The 19,029-nt window shown below is 42.7% G+C and overlaps 1 protein-coding gene and 1 pseudogene across 1 annotated transcript; both read right to left on the reverse strand.

Annotated features, from left to right (window-relative positions):
- Positions 1-283: 283 nt before the first annotated feature.
- LOC135552952 (conserved oligomeric Golgi complex subunit 4-like) lies at positions 284-15,142 on the reverse strand (annotated as a pseudogene).
- Positions 15,143-15,435: 293 nt separating this feature from the next.
- On the reverse strand, positions 15,436-18,933 carry LOC135558828 (probable ribosome biogenesis protein RLP24). The gene is made up of 6 exons (XM_064992992.1): positions 18,774-18,933; positions 18,239-18,352; positions 18,046-18,118; positions 16,232-16,295; positions 15,893-15,978; positions 15,436-15,745 (listed from the first exon to the last, which is right to left on the reverse strand). The coding sequence occupies exons 1-6, from the start codon at positions 18,852-18,854 to the stop codon at positions 15,675-15,677; spliced, it is 489 nt and encodes a 162-aa protein (XP_064849064.1). The 5' UTR covers positions 18,855-18,933; the 3' UTR covers positions 15,436-15,674.
- Between the last annotated feature and the right edge of the window lie 96 nt (positions 18,934-19,029).

A 19,029-nucleotide genomic window follows, 5' to 3' on the forward strand; every position in this document is an offset into this window, starting at 1 on the left:
CTAAGATAGTGGTCGATCTTCTAGATTAGACTGTCATCAATTAAAATGTGTTATTTATATATTGAATGATGAGTCTAGATCAGCCGTCTGACCTGGTTCTGTTAGTTTGATGGATGCGATGTTCATTACTGGGTCATTTCAGTGTCAGAAAACATAGGCGAGATCCTCTCCGCCAGAGAGTATAGCACTCATCTGTCCCTGCGTGCCCCATTTCAATATGATGGATTCCGTTAAAGGGCTGGGCTTTCAATATAAATTAATGACAAAAAAAGACATCTTCGAGAGAACACTTTAATATTTTACATTTAATATGTTACATAATATTTATTAATCCAAGCCAAAAGGCTCAAATCCATAATCCCACTGTTCCACAATCCCATAGTTCCATTACTGCTGTTACTCCTAGCTTTGATTGGCTGTATGAGGCAGCTAGAATTAGAAGTAGCATTAACTACAGATCTAGAATCAGATCTCACTACCCTCAAACCTAACTGCCACCATTTGGGGGTTAAACAAATATCTATCCCTGTATCTGTACTTAGGGGCAACCTCTTCCTCCTCCTATGAGGCCAGCAGAGGTCAGAAGCAGCAGGGACTTCCTCTCAGGGGATCCACCTGCACATTCCTCTTTTTCCTCAAAGACCAATCGGCATGAGTCTAGTCCCATGTAACATGTGCACCAGCACAGTCTCTGGGTAGCAGAGTTAGAGGCGGAGTCTCTTGATGTCCTCACTGCGGAAATCGATGCGGAGCGCCAGAACCTGCCGGACCTCCGCTGGGGTCAGACGCCACGTTAGAGGACCAGAGTTCGGGCCCCAGTAATCCAGGATCTCTGTTACCTAGAAACACAAAAACATACACAGTTCTGAGAACAGGCCTGTGTATACAGAGACATGAAAGTACAAAATGAGAGGTCAGTGGTAAATAAGAGTGAATTCGGAAAGTATTTAGACCTTGACTTTTTCCACATTTTGTTACGTTACAGCCTTATTCTAAAATTGATTAAATAGTTTCCCCCCTCATCAATCTACACATACACACAATACCTCATAATGCCAAAGCAAAAACAGGTTTATTAAAAATAAAAAAACTGAAATAATACATTTACATAAGTATTCAGACCCTTTACTCAGTACTTTGTTGGCAGCGATTACAGACTCAAGTCTTCTTGGATATGACACTACAAGCTTGGCACACCTGTATTTTGGAGTTTCTCCCATTCTTCTCTGCAGATCCTCTCAAGCTCTGTCAGGTTGGATGGGGAGCGTCGCTGCACAGAACTTTTCAAGTCTCGCCAGAGATGTTCGATCAAGTTTAAGACCGGGCTCTGGCTGAGCCACAAGGACATTCAGAGACTTGTCCCAAAGCCACTGCTGCGTTGTCCTGGCTGTGTGCTCAGGGTCGTTGTCCTGTTGGAAGATTAACCTTTTTCCCCAGTCTGAGGTCCTGAGCGCTCTGGAGCAGGTTTTCATCAAGGATCTCTCTGTACTTTGCTTCATTCATCTTTCCCTCGATCCTAACTAGTCTCCCAGTCCCTGCCGCTGAAAAACATTCCCACATGCTTCACGTAGGGATGGTTCCAGGTTTCCTCCAGACGTGATACTTGGCATTCAGGCCAAAGAGTTCAATCTTGTTTTCATCAGACCAGAGAATCTTGTTTATCATGGCCTGAGAGTCCTTTAGGTGCCTTTCGGCAAACTCCAAGTGGCCTGTCATGTGCCTTTTACTGAGGAGTGGCTTTCGTCTCGCCACTCTACCATAAAGGCCTGATTGGTGAAGTGCTACAGAGATGGTTTTCCTTCTGGAAGGTTCTCCCATCTCCACAGAGGAACTCTGGAGCTTTGTCAGTGACCATTGGGTTTTTGATCACCTCCCTGACCAAGGCCCTTATCCCCTGATTGTTCAGTTTGGCCGGAAGGCCAGCTCGAGGAAGAGACTTGGTGGTTCCAAACTTCTTCCAATTAAGAATGATGGAGGCCACTGTGTTCTTGGGGACCTTAAAATCTGCAGAAATGTTTTGGTACCCTTCCCCAGATCTGTGACTCGACACAATCCTGTCTAGGAGCTCAACAAACAATTTCCTTGACCTCATGGCTTGGTTTTTGCTCTGACATGCATTGTCAACTGTGGGACCTTACATTGACAGGTGTGTGCCTTTCCAAAACATGTCTAATCAATTGAATTTACCTCAGGTGGACTCCAATACAGTTGTAAAAACATCTTAAGGATGATCAATGGAAACAGGATGCACCTGAACTCAATTTTGAATCTCATAGCAAAGGATCTGAATACTTACGTAAATAAGGTATTTCTGTTTTTTTATATATATTTTTTTATAAATTTGCAACATTTCTAAAAACCTGTTTTCGCTTTGTCATTATGGGGTATCCCATAAATCATAAATATTTTAATACATTTTAGAATAAGACTGTAATGTAACAAAATGTGGAAAAAGTAAATGGGTCTGAATACTTTCCAAATGCACCGTATGTGGCCCCATCTATGTGATTGTGTCTGGGTTGAGGATTGCTTGTGGGTTGAGAAATGTGTGTGTGTGTATACTGCAGATTACCCGCTCCAGGTTGAGGATGGTGGCCATCTGAGTCAGCCGAGCAAACTTGTCCCTAATAGTCCAGGTGGTGACAGTAGTGAGGTAGGCCACCAGAGAACGCAGCTCCTTATCAAACTGAAGCCCCCCCCAGCTAAGAGACAGGTGCAATAAGGGGTTCAAATCAAGACCATGAAACTGAAAAAAGGTGTCCAGACCAGCAATTAAATATTTAAACATAGACCACATCAAAAATGATCAAAGGATCAAATCCCAGAAAAAGAAAGAGGGGATACGTGGCCTGCAATAAAATGCTTTAGTATTCTTGCACTAAATTACAGCACACACACCTTCTAAAGAGGCAGATGCCAAGGGGAAAGAAGCTTCATCTACCATCCTTCTGGAATCATAAATAAAACATTAAGAGGGCCTCTTATCATTACACCACAGATGTGCATGCGGTAGGTATGATGCCACCCTGTGGCCAGGCTTGGGATATCTCACCCTGCTGAAGGTGCACTTCAGGATGGTCTTCTCCATCTCCATGGAGACCAAACTGGTCATGAGGCTGGTCAGTGTGTCATAGATAACTGAAGAGAGCCCCGCCTGAGAGAACAAGACAGAGAGAGATTATAAAGAGGGGGAGAAGAGAAAATAAATAGTTTATAAAATGCTAATGTAAGATATTTATTCCTGAAGCTAAGCAGAACCATGGTTACCTTGAACTCTGCCATGAGCTGCTTGAGGTTGACGATGAGCTGGGGGTCGTTGGCCTCGTACTCATTAAACTCCTCCTGCACAAGAAAACAGTACAGTCACACACTGGGGGGGAAAGGGTATGGCCTAGTGTGTGTGTTTTTGTACCTCCTCTATGTTGTGTGAGATGGACAGGAAGCTGCTGATCCACAGTTTGACCTGAGGCTTGATGGCTGTGGTGTTCAGCTCCGTCAGGCCCTCCTGAGGGTCACAACTGAGTTAGTTCTACTCCATACAGATTAGACACACAGGTGACATTTTGTAGTTGTATATTGTCTATGCATGTAAATTGGTACACAATTCAGTTTATCACTGTGACTTACAAATAAATGTTGCTGCTAGCACTACTACTGTTACTAGTATTACTTGCAAAATGAGGTCAAAGACCCCCTTAACACAACTGCACAGAGACAGATCATGTGTCTCTCTGATCTGAGTATACTTCTGCATCCTCCAACCTGCAAGAGATCCTTGAACTTGCTGGATGTGTTGACCATGTCTGACAGACAGCTGTCAATCTTAGCTTGCTCTCCTGATCCCGCCCCCTGAGTGAACAACTTGGAGCAATCACTCTGAGAGAGAGAGAGAGAGAGAGGAAAACGTCATTATCTGTGGTATACTATACATAATGTGTCTTACTGAAATGTTACTATTTAGCACCTCCAGGTTCCTCTTCAGAGTGGTGACGTTCTCGCTACACACCTCCACATTATTCAGAGTCACCTGGGATCGAAAGAAAGATGGGTGTGAGTGAATTTGTGTGTCTGTTGTCTGTTCTGTGTTTATCATCAGGAATGCTGCCTTAGTGTGCTCTCTGTGACCGGTTTGTGTTTTAGACTGTCTGTTTCTTACCAGAAACGATGCCATGGCATTTTCTGTGCTTTCAATGCTCAGTTTGGCGGTAAGTGTTTGTGTGTGTCGGTCAGTGTTTGTCAAGTCCCTCACCAGGAAGGCAGCCTTGGCACTGTCGATGCCGAGGTTGTTGAATTTGCCCTGCTGCAGGCTGCTCTGCATCAACGTGTGTACAGGGTTTTATAAGTGTGTACGTTGAGTGTGTGTGTGCTGGGTGTCTTACCTTGGACGATGCCAGGTGTTGCCGTAGCATCCCCAACCTCAAAGTCGGCCATGTGACGGCACAGGAATCTTAAGTAAAGCTCCGACCTGGCATTCATCAGAGTGACTTCCAGTAATACAAGATCCAGCTCCCTACACACACAGGTGAAACACAACATAAATACGCATAGTACACATGCATTGTCCTCTACACCAAAAGATGACATTGAGCAATGCTGTTGAAATAAAGTGGGCTGAACTGTCACACTGACCTGGGTTCAATCCTCTCAGTGGGCACTCTCTTCATCATGCTGCTCTGGACGATTTGAAACTGCAAGCAGAGATATTCAATTTAATAACACTTTCTTACTTTAGTCTGTAATTGAAAGATCTAATTAATTGAATGCAATTGACACACAGACCTTGTTGTGGTAGTCTCTCTGTTGGATGAACTTGTCAACTACTTTCTGGGCCTGTCGGTCACACTCGTGCTGCAGGTGAGTGATGAGAGTATACAGGTAGCCTGGACCGTAGTATGTCTCTACGATGGGCTGGTGGGTCTCCACAACACGAGCTATGCCTGAAACACACACTAAATATTTCCACCAATTCTATTTTCCTATACATACACACAAACCAACACGTTTACAGACATGTCTAAAAAGACATCATCATTATGGTCAGTCTCTCACCCTCCAGCAGCAGAGTCAGGGTGTCAGCAAAGACCAGGGCAGCTCTCCTCTCTCCCAGCTCTCCTCCCACAGCCAAGAGCAGGTTCTCATCTGCTTTAGAGGCCAGCTGAGAGAGAAAAAGATGACTGTGAAGATAAACAAAATGGACAAGCATTAACGCTCACACACACACTATTGCATGGACAACGCTACTCACCTGACTGCAGAGGTACTGGCCAAAGCAGGCCAGGCCTTGATCGTGGAGGTCAAGCAGAGGGAAGATTTTAAAGAATCTTTCCACCTGCTCCAGTTCACCCCTGGTAACAGCCTCATCCAGTCTCTCCACAACCAGGACTTTCAATTGCTGCTCTGCCACTTGAAGCATGGCAAGGCTAGCGTCCACAGCACTGCCTGAGCAGAAAATAGTATCAAAGACAGCACAGAACACGTTAGAAGGGACTGTGACAAAAACTGAAAGCAATGCAGATTACAATGCTTACTTTCTGCACATAACCTGATGAGCTTCCCTGATTTCCTGAACTTTCCAATGCTTTTCAGTAACTTTGTGATCAAATGAAAAAATGTTCTACACCTTTCCCATATTCAAGTCATTTGACATATTTTCTTATTACTCTTATGAACATAGAAAAAAAAATCCCACATCGGTGCATCCCTACAAAATATGAACGTCTAGAACCAGATAGAAAGTATGTAGAAATGATAATGGACCTTTCGATTTTTAAATAACTAATAACAATTTATTTTGACAAAACAAAATCGATCCCAAAACAACTGCGGCCCTCGGTTGAATTTAGAAATCCCGATGCGGCCCTCGATACAAAATGATTACCCACCCCTGCACTATCAGCAAGTGTGATGTGAGTAGAGTTGCAAAATGACGGGAACTTTCAATTAATTGCCTGGATTTTCAGAAATCCTGTTTGGAGGATTCTGGATTTTCAGCTCATTCCAACCAGGTTTCTGGAAAATCAAGGAAATTATTAAAAGTTCCCGTAATTTTAAAACCCTAGTTGTGAGTTGTGGTGGAACATAGGGGCCTTACTCTCTTCTCCTTGGCGACTTAGCTCAATGACTGATTGGTCGAGAGAAAGGTAGCGGTGGATGTGGGCAGCAGCCTGTTCATAGTCCTCATTGTGTAGCGCCGTCTGAACTCCATCTGTACAGAACTTCAGGTCCAGGATGTCATCAGCCCGCTGGATAACCTTATAAAGCCGGGTCTGTTAACACACATACAAACACATATCACTTACTGGAGTTGATAGGAACATCATTTTATATCCTAATCCCTCGGTTAACAGCCTATAATGCTGATTTGTGTATACACATACAGTAAGTGTGTGATTAGCTAGGTTTCCATCCAATTGCCGACAGATTTCAAAAATCTGCATGAAGAAGATATATGCATTTCCCCACCCGTGGGAAACTGACTTATTGCGGATAAAAATCAGTGCGTGGTAATGTAGTGCACACAAAATGTACAGTTGTCATGCACTGAAAAAAATTGAAAGTTCAATGTGTTTCCATCGCATTTACAACTAGTTTTGTCACAAAAACTGTTGCGTTAAATAGCAAATGTGCCTGCTCTGGTCTTGGCACGTGCGCTCTAGCCAACAGTTTGCAGATACATCTAGGCTAGTCTACATGAGATTATTTTGGATAAGAGCGAGAATATTTTTATTAGTCAAATAGCAGTTAAGCATCGATCATCATGTCACCAGAATAAGACCCTCAATATTTATTGGAAAGGAGCATCAAGCTCATCACCATGCACTTTCATCACCCTGTGAAGTTCATCAGAATGTACAGTTGAAGTGGGAAGTTTACATACACTTAGGTTGGAGTCATTAAAACTCATTTTTCAACCACTCCACAAATTTCTTGTTAACAAACTATAGTTTTGGCAAGTCGGTTAGGACATCTACTTGTGCATGACACAAGTAATTTTTCCAACAATTGTTAACAGACAGATTATTTCACTTATAATTCACTGTATCACAATTCCAGTTGGTCAGAAGTTTACATACACTAAGTTGACTATGCCTTTATACAGCTTGGAAAATTCCAGAAAATGTCATGGCTTTAGAAGCTTCTGATAGGCTAATTGACATCATTTGAGTCAATTGGAGGTGTACCTGTGGATATATTTCAAGGCCTACCTTCAAAGTCAGTGCCTCTGTGCTTGACATCATGGGAAAATCATAAGAAATCAGTCAAGACCTCAGAAAATAAATTGTAGACCTCCACAAGTCTGGGAGCAATTTCCAAATGCCTGAAGGTACCACGTTCATCTGTACAAACAATAGTACACAAGTATAAACACCATGGGACCACTCAGCTGTCACACCGCTCAGGAAGTAGACGCAATCTGTCTCCTAGAGATGAACGTACTTTAGTGCAAAAAGTGCAAATCAATCCCAGAACTACAGCAAAGGACTTTGTGAAGATGCTGGAGGAAACAAGTACAAAAGTATCTATATCCACAGTAAAACAAGTCGAAATAACCTGAAAGTCCTCTGGTCTGATGAAACAAAAATAGAACTGTTTGGCCATAATGACCATCGTTATGTTTGGAGGAAAATGGGGGAGGCTTGCACGGGGTGACAGCATCATCATGGTGTAGGGGTGCTTTGCTGCAGGAGGGACTGGTGCACTTCACAAAATAGATGGCATCATGAGGAAGGAAAATGATGTGGATATATTGAAGCAACATCTCAAGACATCAGGCAGGAAGTTAAAGCTTGGTCACAAATGGCTCTTCCAAATGGACATTGACCCCAAGCATACTTCCAAAGTTGTGGCAAACTAGCTTAAGGACAACAAAGTCAAGGTATTGGAGTGGCCATCACAAAGCCCTGACCTCAATCCTACAGAAAATGTGTGGGCAGAACTGAAAAGGCATGTGCGAGCAAGGAGGCCTACAAACCTGACTCAGTTACACCAGCTCCGTCAGGAGGAATGGGCCAAAATTCACCTCACCTTATTGTGGGAATTGTGTGTAAGGCTACCCGAAATGTTTGACCCAAGTTAAACAATTTAAAGGCAATGCTACCAAATACTAATTGAGTGTATGCAAACTTCTGACCCACTGGGAATGTGATGAAAGAAATAAAAACTGAAAGAAATAATTCTCTCTACTATTATTCTGACATTTCACATTCATAAAATAATGTGGTGATCCTAACTGACCTAAGAAAGGGATTTTGTTTTTTAAATGTCAGGAATTGTGAAAAACTGAGTTTAAATGTATTTGGCTAAGGTGTATGTAAACTTACGACTTCAACTGGATTTCTGCACACCATATCATGCGTGTCTCCAAGTTTACTTCGATATGATGGTCACTACTTGACACTAGCAAACGACCTGTAATATCTGGCCCTCTGCTGTCCCTAAATCGTGGCATTGAATGGTTCAGCATCCTTTTAGCCCTCCATATCTGGCTACGAGACTACTGCAGCTCTCTGGGTGTAACATTTGACCATTATTATACCTTCTGGAAACAAAGCTCTTTTTATAAGGAGGATGGGACCCACCCAAATCATTTAGGTTCCTGGATCCTTTCACAGCATTACAAGGCTGCATTGAGACAATGATTTATCAATGACCCAAAGCCCAGCTCAGTTAATCCCTACCATTGTGTCACGGAGTTGTCAAAATTCTTCAGCAAATTAACATTATCCCAGGAGCATTGGAAGACACAATGTAGGTAACCTAATTTATGTCCCTCTTACTGCCCTGCATGCCTCTGCTGATCCCACAGCTATTGTATGCAGTAATCATGTGCCGATGAACCAGAGTGCCAAAGTAGGAAGTCCACTGTGTGCAGCTCACCCTGAACTAACACGAGCATGTCTACCTCTGCTAAGCTTACTAGTAAAGCAATGAAAACAATCAAGCATCCCAGAAAAGTCCTAAAAATGGCCCAGGTTAACATATGTAGCTTAAATACTGTTGAAGTAATATGGCTTCAGGTTCATCTGCCTCACCTAAAGCTCATGCTGGTGGAAAGCTGCTATAGACCAACAAGTGCAGTCAGTATCTGGATAATATTGGTGAAATGCTTGATAATGTATGTGATATCAACAGAGAGGTTTCTTTTCTGAGTGATTTAAATATTGACTGGCTTTCATCAGGCTGCCCACTCAAGAGAAAGCTTAAACTGTAACTAGTGCCTGCAACCTGGTTCAGGTTACCAGTCAACCTACCAGGGTAGTTACGAACAGCACAGGAATGAAATCATCAACATGTATTGATCACATCTTTACTAATGCTACAGAAATTAGCTTTAAAACTGTATCCAAATCCATCAGATGTAGTGATCACAATATAGTAGCCATATCTAAGAATACCAAAGTCTGGGCATAATATAGTTCACAAGTTTTGTAGTGATTCCTATGTTGTTGATGCAAATAATATTTTTGTTTGTCTGTGGTGTGTAATGAGGAGCAACCAGATGCTGCACTTGACACATTTATGAAATTGCCTATCCCAGTTACTAATAAGCATGCACACATTTAGATAATGACTGTAAAAAATGGTTAAATCTCTGTGGATTGATGAGGAATTTAAAAATTGTATGGTTGAAAGGGATGAGGCAAAAGGAATGACAAATAAGACTGGCTGCACAACCGATTGGCAAACGTACTGCAAATGTATAAATCAGGTGACTAAACTGAATAAAAAAGAAGAAACTACACAATGAAACAAAGATAAATTACAACTACTAATTTTGAAAATTACTCTCTCCAGAAATAAGTCTCTCACTGTTGCCGCCTGCTACCGACCCCCCTCAGCCCCCAGCTGTGCCCGGGACACCATTTGTGAATTGATCGCCCCCCATCTAGCTTCAGAGTTTGTTCTGTTAGGTGACCTAAACTGGGATATGCTTAACACCACGGCAGTCCTACAATCTAAGCTAGATGCCCTCAATCTCACACAAATCATCAAGGAGCCCACCAGGTACAACCCTAACTCTGTCAGTTGAGGATGCCTGGTCATTCTTTAAAAGTAACTTCCTCACCATTTTAGAGAAGCATGCTCCGTTCAAAAAATGCAGAACGAAGAACAGATACAGCCCTTGGTTCACTCCAGACCTGACTGCCCTCGACCAGCACAAAAACATCCTGTGGCGGACTGCAATAGCATCGAATAGTCCCCGCGATATGCAACTGTTCAGGGAAGTCAGGAACCAATACACGCAGTCAGACAGGAAAGCTAAGGCCAGCTTCTTCAGGCAGAAGTTTGCATCCTGTAGCTCCAACTCCAAAAAGTTCTGGGACACTGTGAAGTCCATGGAGAACAAGAGCACCTCCTCCCAGCTGCCCACTGCACTGAGGCTAGGTAACACGGTCACCACCGATAAATCCGTGATTATCGAAAACTTCAACAAGCATTTCTCAACGGCTGGTCATGCCTTCCGCCTGGCTACTCCAACCTCGGCCAACAGCTCCACCCCCCCCCCAGCTCCTCGCCCAAGCCTCTCCAGGTTCTCCTTTACCCAAATCCAGATAGCAGATGTTCTGAAAGAGCTGCAAAACCTGGACCCGTACAAATCAGCTGAGCTTGACAATCTGGACCCTCTATTTCTGAAACTATCCGCCGCCATTGTCGCAACCCCTATTACCAGCCTGTTCAACCTCTCTTTCATATCGTCTGAGATCCCCAAGGATTGGAAAGCTGCCGCAGTCATCCCCCTCTTCAAAGGGGGAGACACCCTGGACCCAAACTGTTACAGACCTATATCCATCCTACCCTGCCTATCTAAGGTCTTTGAAAGCCAAGTCAACAAACAGGTCACTGACCATCTCGAATCCCACCGTACCTTCTCCGCTGTGCAATCTGGTTTCCGAGCCGGTCACGGGTGCACCTCAGCCACACTCAAGGTACTAAACGATATCATAACCGCCATCGATAAAAGACAGTACTGTGCAGCCGTCTTCATCGACCTTGCCAAGGCTTTCGACTCTGTCAATCACCATATTCTTATCGGCAGACTCAGTAGCCTCGGTTTTTCGGATGACTGCCTTGCCTGGTTCACCAATTACTTTGCAGACAGAGTTCAGTGTGTCAAATCGGAGGGCATGCTGTCCGGTCCTCTGGCAGTCTCTATGGGGGTGCCACAGGGTTCAATTCTTGGGCCGACTCTTTTCTCTGTATATATCAATGATGTTGTTCTTGCTGCGGGCGATTCCTTGATCCACCTCTACGCAGACGACACCATTCTATATACTTCCGGCCCGTCCTTGGACACTGTGCTATCTAAACTCCAAACGAGCTTCAATGCCATACAACACTCCTCCGTGGCCTCCAACTGCTCTTAAACGCTAGTAAAACCAAATGCATGCTTTTCAACCGATCGTTGCCTGCACCCGCATGCCCGACTAGCATCACCACCCTGGATGGTTCCGACCTTGAATATGTGGACATCTATAAGTACCTAGGTGTCTGGCTAGACTGTAAACTCTCCTTCCAGACTCATATCAAACATCTCCAATCGAAAATCAAATCAAGAGTCGGCTTTCTATTCCGCAACAAAGCCTCCTTCACTCACGCCGCCAAACTTACCCTAGTAAAACTGACTATCCTACCGATCCTCGACTTCGGCGATGTCATCTACAAAATTGCTTCCAACACTCTACTCAGCAAACTGGATGCAGTTTATCACAGTGCCATCCGTTTTGTCACTAAAGCACCTTATGCCACCCACCACTGCGACTTGTATGCTCTAGTCGGCTGGCCCTTGCTACATATTCGTCGCCAGACCCACTGGCTCCAGGTCGTCTACAAGGCCATGCTAGGTAAAGCTCCGCCTTATCTCAGTTCACTGGTCACGATGGCAACACCCACCCGTAGCACGCGCTCCAGCAGGTGTATCTCACTGATCATCCCTAAAGCCAACACCTCATTTGGCCGCCTTTCGTTCCAGTACTCTGCTGCCTGTGACGGGAACGAATTGCAAAAATCCCTGAAGTTGGAGACTTTTATCTCCCTCACCAACTTCAAACATCTGCTATCTGAGCAGCTAACCGATCGCTGCAGCTGTACATAGTCTATTGGTAAATAGCCCACCCATTTTCACCTACCTCATCCCCATACTGTTTTTATTTATTTACTTTTCTGCTCTTTTGCACACCAATATCTCTACCTGTACATGACCATCTGATCATTTATCACTCCAGTGTTAATCTGCAAAATTGTAATTATTCGCCTACCTCCTCATGCCTTTTGCACACAATGTATATAGACTCCCCTTTTTTTCTACTGTGTTATTGACTTGTTAATTGTTTACTCCATGTGTAACTCTGAGTTGTCTGTTCACACTGCTATGCTTTATCTTGGCCAGGTCGCAGTTGCAAATGAGAACTTGTTCTTAACTAGCCTACCTGGTTAAATAAAGGTGAAATAAAAATAAATAAAAAAACAAAGAATGATAGTTAAAAGCTTTGGAGCACTTTCAATGAAATTTTGGGCAAAAGGGCAAACTCAGCTCCATCATTCATTGAATCAGATGGCTAAGTCATCTCAAAACACACTGATATTACCAACTACTTTAATTATTTTTTTATTGGCAAGATTAGCAAACTAAGGCATGACATTCCAGCAACAAACGCTGACACTACACATCTAAGTATATCTGACCAAAGTATTATAGACATACTTTGTAACTTTGTATTCCATAAAGTGAGTGAGTGTGGAAGAGGTGATAAAAATGATTGTTGTCTATCAACATTGACAAGCCACTGGGATCTGACAACTTGGATGGAAAATTACTGAGGATAATAGCGGACGATATTGCCACATCTTGAATTTAAGCTTACTAGAAAATGTGTGCCCTCAGGCCTGAAGGGAAGCAAAAGTAATTCCGCTACCTAAGAACTGTCAAAGGTCAAAACATATTGATACAACAGTAGCTAAGATGGGGAGAAGTCTATCCATAATAAAGCTCTTCTCTGCCTTCTTAACAGCACTATCAATAAGGCAGGTTCTACAGGACCTCATTTTGTCACACCTGGACTACTGTTCAGTCATGTGGTGAGGTGCACAAAGAGGGACTTAGGAAAACTGCAATTGGCTCAGAACAGGGTAGCACGGCTGGCACATGGATGTGCACTAACATTAATAATATGCATTAATTAATAATAATAATAATAATAAATCATTCATGTTAATTAATAATAATATGCATGTTCATTTCTCCTGGCTCAAAGTGGAGGAGAGATTGACTTCATCACTGCTTGTATTTATGAGAGGTGTTGAGACATGTTGAATGATTCGAACTGTCTATTTGAACTACTGGCACACAGCTCAGACACCCATACATACCCCACAAGACATGCCACCAGAGGTCTTTTCACAGTCCCCAAGACCAGAACAGACTATGGGAGGTGCACAGTACTACATAGAGCCATGACTACAAGGAACTCTATTCCACATCAAGTAAATCATGCAAGTAGTAAAATTTGATTTAAAAAACAAATAAAAACGCACCTTATGGAACAGCGGGGACTGTGAAGAGACAGACACATGCAGACACACACATGATAACATACGCACTATACACAAACATAGATTTTGTGTTGTAGATGTGGTAGTAGAGTCGTGGCCTGAGGGCACAAAGGCCACAGCAGCAGCCAATGGGGATCCATAATAAATACAAACAAAAATATGTCAATATTTGCACATAAAAGCATTTCCCTCGCCATTTCTTACATTATTTTTTTACAGACACAAAAAGATCCACCATGTCGAATGAACAAATGATCTGTTTGCATTTTAAAAAATTGTACCGAAACTTCTTGTTTCCATCACAGCTGATCTTTTAAAATATGGTATGACTTCACTCGCATAAAAACTGTGGATGGAAACATGCTTTCTGTGAGTGAGTCTATGTGGGTGTAAATAGCGTGTCTGTAGACAGTACCTTTGCCAGGTCTAGCTGGCGGACTTTACTGCTGACATTCTCTGCCAGGCTGCACGTGAATGTAATCATGCTAGACAGCTGACTGGCATCTCCTCCTATCAGATGCAGGTTGGGCCTGGGGGATAACGTGACAGGAGAATTGATATTGGATTAGACATGGTATTTCTCTCAATAGTTTACAGTAGCTTCCACAACTAATCTCCTTTCCTTCATCTATAATGATCGGAAATTGTTGAAATTACAGTGGTGAATGTCTTCCAGATATCACTTTTCCCAGAGTCCATCTCTTCCACACCAGTGCAAATGAAGAAAATGAGATAAGGAAAGGAAACGTCTCTAGATTATTGGGATGTAGAGTATGTACTCATAGACAGTGAAACTTCTCTCACCCTCTCTAAAGCACACACACTTACCCCATCCTTTGAAGAGCGAGCATCTTGGTGTCAATGTTCCCATGCTGCCCAACCAACTTCTCCAGCTCAGTCTCCACCTTTTTCTGTGGTAGATGGACACACAAAGACTGTCAGTCTCTCTCTCTCACACGCACACACACAGGGAGCGCTCTGTGGCTTCAGGCATAAAAGGTTGCATTCAATAGATAATGGCAATGGATAATTAAGCAATAAGGCCTGAGAAGGTGTGGTATATAACCAATATACCACGGCTAAGGGCTGTTCTTAAGCACGCAGTGCCTGGACACTGTCCGTTGCCGTGGTATATTGGCCATATATCACAGACCCCCGAGGTACCCTATTGCTATTATAAACTGGTTACCAACGTAATTAGTAAACATTTATTTTTTTTGTCATACGTGGTATACGGCCAATCAGCATTCAGGGCTTGAACCATCCAGTTTATAAGGCAGATAGAATATTCTGACAGAGAATTATGTTTCTGGTTTAGCTAGCTATGCTAACACAGTCTAGGGGTACATCTTTGCATCCCTACAGCTGCCCGCTGGGTGAATTCTCACCTCCTAGGTGCAGAGCTGCTGGTAGACATTTACATTTAAGTCATTTAGCAGACGCTCTTATCCAGATCATCCAGCTCCGTCAGAGCTGAAATAGCCTCCATGCTCACGGCAGATACACATGCAGAATCGCAACGCTTCACTACTATGGGGCTGCTCTCTGCCATCTTTGCCTCACATAAACAGAAAACGTGCCACTTCCCCGTTTGCTCGCTCCGTACCTGCACCGGCACATTTCCTGGAACCGCTAGGCGTCGCTATTTAGCTGGATTTAACAATGAGGATTTCTGTTTGATGCATTCCTTTCTCATAATTCACTTCTAAACAATTATCTTGCCATTCAATCCCCTCTGTGCCATGTCTGTACTTGAAGTACTGGAATTCAGTAGGTCTCTACCAAAACCCCCAATAAATGCAATTCACTTCAAACCCATTTGGCAATGTGCCATTTCAAAGTTCATGTGGATGAATAATATCAGGAGGAATAACAAAACAAATATTTGTCAGGACACAAGACTTTATTAAATCCAATATATGACAACACTCTCCAAAATTATTTTCAAAGTGTTTAATATTGTGTTAGCATTCCGCAACTGCATTGGGTTGCAGTGCTGTCTCCTTGTTTCTTCCCAGACTGTGTTGTCCAGAGTTTGGTAAAGGATAGTCTATGGATGTTATGAATATAGCCAGTGGTTGTTTTGTAGGTCTCTATTTCAGCAGAGGCCCAATAAGGACTTGCTAATTGTCACCCATTTCCACATCTTCTTGTAACTTCTGCACCATCTTCTCCTCCAGAACCTTGGCTTTGCCTACACATGGAAAACAAATTGATTAGCAAAATTCTATATTTCATTTATGTAAACTCAAAGTGGAAGGAATGCCATCACTTAATATAGATGGATATACAAACACAACGTAAAATACTAAACAGCAACAAGGGAAATCAGTGAACTCACCTGCATGTGGGGCTTTGATGAGGTGAATGTTCTTCTTCACTTCGCTGATGGCTTCCTCCTTTTCCAACTGCTTGCCCTTCTTCAATCTGATCAAGAAAGGGAGAGGAAATATGGCAAAATCAATTTGAAAACAGACTCCAATACTTGGCGATACTGGCCTTTGTTATTTTCCTGCAACTCATAGTAATGTTATGAAGCAGGGACTGTGTAATTAAAGTTTGACTCACTCAACCAGATTTTACAGAATACTAATATTATCATTAAAGTTGGAAGGCCCATGTGGCCAACAATTTCAAATTGAACCAGGCTCTTATCTGTGGGAGGAAAGCTAGGGCTCACCTGTTGAAGATGAACTGTGCCTGTCGTTTCCGTTTTATTCCTTCCACCTTCCTCATTGCCTCCACTGAAAATAACAAAATTAGTTGGATTTAACAGATCAACAAAGCTATTAACAAAACCTTAGCAGTTAGCTACATCGGTCTTGATGTAGTTGTAGAAGTAACATACACACCATAATTAACATGTGTCATTTAAATTGCTCTTGCTGCTGGTGATTCTCTGATCCACCTCTACGCAGATGACACCATTCTGTATACTTCTGGCTCTTCTTTGGACACTTAACTAACCTCCAGACGAGCTTAAATGCCATACAACTCTCCTTCCGTGGCCTCCAATTGCTCTTAAATGCAAGCAAAACTAAATGTATGCTCTTCAACCGATCGCTGCCCACAATTATCCACCCGCCCAGCATCACTACTCTGGACAATTCTGACTTAGAATATGTGGACAACTATAAATACCTAGGTGTCTGGCTAGACTGTAAACTCTCCTTCCAGACTCATATTAAGCATCTCCAATCCAAAATTAAATCTAGAATCAGCTTCCTATTTTGCAACAAAGCATCCTTCACTCATGCTGCCAAACATACCCTAGTAAAACTGACTATCCTACCAATCCTTGACCTTGGCAATGTCATTTACAAAATAGCCTCCAACACCCTACTCAGAAAATTGGATGTAGTCTATCACAGTGCTATCCGTTTTGTCACCAAAGCCCCATATACCACCCACCACTGCGACTTGTATGCTCTCATTGGCTGGCCCTCGCTTCATATCCGTCGTCAAACCCACTTGCTCCAGGTCACCTATAAGTCGTTGCTCGGTAAAGCCCTGCCTTATCTCAGCTCACTGGTCACCCGCGCAGCATGTATATTTCACTGGTCACCCCCAAAGCCAATTCCTCCTTCGGCCGCCTTTCCTTCCAGTTCTCTGCTGCCAATGACTGGAACGAACTGCAAAAATCACTGAAGCTGGAGACTCGTATCTCCCTAACTAGCTTTCAGCACCAGATCACTGTACATAAGCTATCTGTAAATAGCCCATCCAACTACCTCATTACCATATTGGTTATTTATTTTGCTCCTTTGCACCCCAGTATCTCTACTTGTACACTCATTCTGCACATCCATCAGTTTAATTTGCCATACTGAAAAGAATTGACACAATGGCCTATTTATTGCCCTACCCTACCGCATTTGCATACACTGTATATAGACTTTCTCTACTGTATTATTGACTATTTGTTTATTCCATGTGTAACTCTGTTGTTTGTGTCGCACTGCTTTGCTTTATCTTGGCCAAGTCACAGTTGTAAATGAGAACTTATTCTCAACTGGCCTACCTGGTTAAATAAAGGTGAAATATATATATATATATATATATATATATTTTAATGTGCAGAGAGCATGATCTCAACCTGTCATGTGAGAATTGACCTGAATAGAGTATGAAAACAACTGAAAGATGAAAGTGAGGGCAGGGTTGTAATTAGTAAGAACCAAACGGACTGAAGTAGAGGCACCCATTAGAGGTGTATTGATTACACCCAATTCTGTTGCAAAATGTTTCGTCTGTGTTCACTCCAAGCGGAAAACGATTTGCAACTTAAACTATAATTTGTATTGGACAAATTTAGGTAGGTCCTTCCCGGTTCCATTCCTTTTGTTTGGTTCTTAAACGGTAAACAGTTTCCGGTGCAAGAAGTACTGAAAACAGCCCTGACTACCCAGTAAGAAACACTAGATTTCATTGCAAAATGTTTTGCTACTGTTTGCAATAATAAATACACTCCTGAACTTTAGCCATAACAAGTACCTGTCTTGCTCCACAATTCCCTCTGGTATTTGACAGCCACATTTCTACGCTTCTCGAACTCCAGGCAGTTATCCTGTGTTGGAAATAAATCAGTAAGAGACTCAAGGGCAAATCGTCTATGATGGTTTATCAATCATATCACATTCCATTTCACATTATTCTACAACTTGCATGGGTGGACGTGGGAACTCACCACTGTCAATTCCTTGCCAGACGCTTTCCTGAAAGCCTTGGTCCATCTGGTTTTTCTTGGGTTACGTTTCTTCTTGAAGTTTTTGAGGCATTTTGATTTACAAAACCTGAACGTCTGAGAATACATTTTAGTCATTATTTAATTTATACACAAGGTAGCAGCAACAAGAACTGTTCCATGTCTGTTCATGGAGAGACCCCCTCAATGTACGAGAAACACTACTACAGCTTTAGCAAAGCCAATGTCTCCACTGCTGAGTGAGAGACTTCACAACAATAACAGGCCTGGCTGGCTAAGAAACTGCACTAAAACGTTGAAATATAGTTAAGAGGTGAAAAAAACGAATAGGTTATCTGGTATAGTTGGGCACCTGGGCTTATACTGTCTTATGTTACGTAGCTACAGATATTTGGAAGAAAAAAAATATCCCAGCTGACAAAACAAGCTAGCTAGCTAGCAGGACGTTAGAAAATCAGCTAGCATATTAGCATAGAAGCCGTGAAAGCAGAATGGAGGACACAAAAAAAAGTCATACCTTGCAATCGTTCCGCACAAACATCGTACCGTGCCCGGGATACACAGGTCCCGAGCAAAAGTAACATTTTTCAATTCGCATCGTTAGACCTCTTGATTATTTATTGCCCATGTGTTATCCGTGGTGGAATGGGAGTGGCAGGATTTTAAAAAGGAAGTTACGATGTACTATTTCCGGTAAAGACGTTTGTTTTTACTCGTTACAAACTGCCCCCTAGTGTGTAACTAGATAAGTTTCTAAACGTTAGCGCTTGGAA

This window comes from Oncorhynchus masou, chromosome 2 (genome assembly GCF_036934945.1).
Source record: "Oncorhynchus masou masou isolate Uvic2021 chromosome 2, UVic_Omas_1.1, whole genome shotgun sequence".
Taxonomy (NCBI): Eukaryota; Metazoa; Chordata; class Actinopteri; order Salmoniformes; family Salmonidae; genus Oncorhynchus; species Oncorhynchus masou.